Raw genomic sequence first — 3,158 nt, forward strand, 5'->3', positions numbered from 1 at the left:
CAGAGAAAGGTCTCTTAGTCATTTTTCCTTCTAGACAAGATTCACAAACAGGAATAGTGTTAACATTTAACTCTCTTAAAGGACCATCCTTTACAAGTCTGTTTAATCTTTCTAAGGAAATATGCCCTAACCTTAGGTGCCATAAATATGTTTTATCTTCATGAGAAACCTTTTGCTTTTTAGTTTTAGGATGTTCTACTTTAAATATTTCGACATTAAGCAGTGGTTGTTCATTTGGTCTTAGAATATATAACCCATTTTCCATTAATGTAGTACAAATCATACGTCCATTTCTTAAAATAACAATCTCATTATTATTAAAAGAAAGAGAATAAAATTGTTCATGCAATTTTGATACAGAAATCAAATTTCTCCGAAAACTAGGTATAAAATAAACATTGTTTAAAACCAAATATTTATTATTAAATCTGAGTTTAACAACTCCCACTGCTCTTGCCGAAACCACTGCTCCATTGCCTACTCTCATCGTGAATGACCCATCGACAAGCTCTTCATAAGAACTAAGTATCTGCAAAGAAGAACAAACGTGATTAGTAGCACCCGAATCAACTATCCATATAGAAGAATCAATAGTTACTAAACAAGATTCTAGAACAAGTAAATCATATTTACCTTTCTTCTTCTCTTTTAGGTCAGCGAGATACTTGGGACAGTTTCTCTTCCAGTGACCATCAATCCCACAGTGAAAACATTTTCCTTTGGGTTTTGCAGTGTTGCCTTTCTTTCTGTCATTAGAACTCTTCCAATTCTTTTGCTTTTTCTGAATTCCCTTTCCTTTCCATTTATTCTTTCTTTTCAAACTAGATTCGGAGAAAGATGGTTTATTGTCGACAACATTTGTCTCACCTTCTTAAACTTTTTCAATGAAAATAGCCTCAAAGGTTTGCAACTCGTTGAGCAATTGTGTCATGTTATAATTGAGCTTGTTCATGACATAGTTGCTCTTGAATTGCAGGAAAGTAGGAGGCAATGATTCTAAAATCATACTCACTTGTGTACCATCATCTATGGTCGCACCATGAGTTTCAGCTTCAGTGAAGTAATTTACCATGTTCAAAACATGCGCATCAACTGATTGCCCTTTTTTTCATTTTAGCATTCATAGCATTCTTAATGGCCTCATGCTTAGATTGACTAGATCGCTGGCCAAACATTGCTTGTAGAGAATCCATTATCTGATAAGCATTATCTACATGCTCATGCTTTATCATAAGCACGTCATTCATTCCAGCTAACAGGCAGCCTTTTGCTTTATTGTTTGCCGCTATCCATCGATCATAAATTTCTCGTACACTACGAGAAGCATTTAAAGAGGGCTCAGGAGGACATTCCTCTGTTAAGACAAACTTGAGGATTTCATAGACGAGGGCAATGTTAATGTTACTCTTCCGTTTTAAAAAATTTTCACCAGTCAACTTTTCATTAAGTAAAGCAAGAACGGGACCGGAAGTCATGATTGCTGTAATATAAAAGTAACATTTAATCAATTGAACAAATATCATATATAATTAAATTTAGGAATAATAACTATGATGTACGATACAATATATTTATTTTACCAATTCCGAGGAAATTTAATTTCGCATTTAACAAGTTGCCTTAGGGTCAAACGAATTAAATGACGATTAAATTGAGACTATCTCTATTAATAAATAAAACACTAAGATATCTCATATCTTCACTTTTATTTAATAATTACCATTTAATTTAGCCTGGATACATTTAAACAATTTAATTACATCTTTATGAGTGTAACCCACAATCTCAGATTTTAAAACTCAATTCATAATTGCCACCTTAGGGTAGGTAAAGTATGAATTTAATTAAAAATCTTATCCTTTCGGAAACTAAGCCTTGAATTTTGATTTAAATGAAAACCTTCCTTAGGGATGACGTCATATGCGTCATTAGGCGCCATTTAAATCTCACGTTGCTTCGTTAATTGTGGAGGCCGTAATATTTATTGTCATATATTCTTCTCCCACTCATTATAATAATTAAAGTTTCTCAAATTTTTAATTATTTAATGATTTAATTATAAAAATTACAATCTTATTGTTTTTTTTCATAAATACAACATGTGTATTTTTTTTTCCACATAATGAATATCATAAAATTTAAATCTAATTTAAACATGATACAATATATAAAAAAATATAAAAATATATATGGTTGAAATTCGTAATTTTGCTTATTATCATTAATTAATAAATTAAATAAACCATTTATTTAATTTCAAATTAACTTTATTAATCAATTAAAAAAAATCCGATGATATAAATGAATTTTTTCCATTACACATTTATTAAAAAACATGCTGGACCCAATTATTGAAAAACGTTGCATCAATTTTTTTTTAAAGAATAACTATTCTTTCTTCTGTGCACATAATAAGTCTTCTTTCAGCTCATGTAGGACTCGATAGAATAAATAAATTCATATTTTATCATCTTATTTGATATGTTCTCATAATTAAGATAAACAAATATCCCCGGCAATCAAAAATTTTAACAACTAAATTTATAAGCTTCAATAATAACTCATTATCATAAATTTAAATTCTCGTGATTTATATTCATATGAAAACAATGGCTCTGATATCATTTATTGGAAATTTATAGAGTCTTCGGAACTATTCCGACTATAATAATTATTTTGATCAAATCAGAAACACAGCGGAATCGATTACATAATTTCATAAATTATAATCGAACATATGAATATAAATTAATGATGAATTTAAATAAAATTAGTTTCTAGAAAAACTAACATTTTTGTAGTTTTTCTTTCTTTTTGTGAATTCGAGATCTGTAGAAATCACAGCCTTCCAGTACAATCTTTTCTATCGATACGGTAGTGTGTGAGCACTCAGAAATATACTAACTTAGAAATCAAATTTTTTAGAAAATATATTATGCTCAAATATATTTTCTCAAGATGACTTATTCTCGATTTTTCTTTTTCCTTCTTGAATTGTCTGTAATGTTCTCTTTAAATAATTGAGATTTTAACAATCAATTCAACAATAGCAAAGTAATGATTATAGAAAACCAATTTTTCTACGTAATTGATTTTTAAACAATAAAACAATTTACACATGTTTAATTCAATAATATATAAGTATATCAAATTTGACT

At 28.9% G+C, this 3,158-nt stretch overlaps 1 protein-coding gene across 1 annotated transcript; it reads right to left on the reverse strand.

Annotated features, from left to right (window-relative positions):
* Window positions 1–1,088: 1,088 nt before the first annotated feature.
* Window positions 1,089–1,939, reverse strand: LOC142520410 (uncharacterized). Its single transcript, XM_075623394.1, has 2 exons — window positions 1,900–1,939; window positions 1,089–1,480 (listed from the first exon to the last, which is right to left on the reverse strand). The coding sequence occupies exons 1-2, from the start codon at window positions 1,937–1,939 to the stop codon at window positions 1,089–1,091; spliced, it is 432 nt and encodes a 143-aa protein (XP_075479509.1).
* Between the last annotated feature and the right edge of the window lie 1,219 nt (window positions 1,940–3,158).

The sequence above is a fragment of the Primulina tabacum genome, chromosome 12 (genome assembly GCF_025594145.1).
Source record: "Primulina tabacum isolate GXHZ01 chromosome 12, ASM2559414v2, whole genome shotgun sequence".
Classification (NCBI taxonomy): Eukaryota; Viridiplantae; Streptophyta; class Magnoliopsida; order Lamiales; family Gesneriaceae; genus Primulina; species Primulina tabacum.

Bases quoted from the DNA above. Each gene is read 5' to 3' on its own strand.
- LOC142520410 (XM_075623394.1), bottom strand. From the start codon at position 1,939: ATGGCGCCTAATGACGCATATGACGTCATCCCTAAGGAAG. The intron at 1,481-1,899 runs GTTTTCATTTAA...TTTATATTACAG, and splicing joins TGACGTCATCCCTAAGGAAG to CAATCATGACTTCCGGTCCC.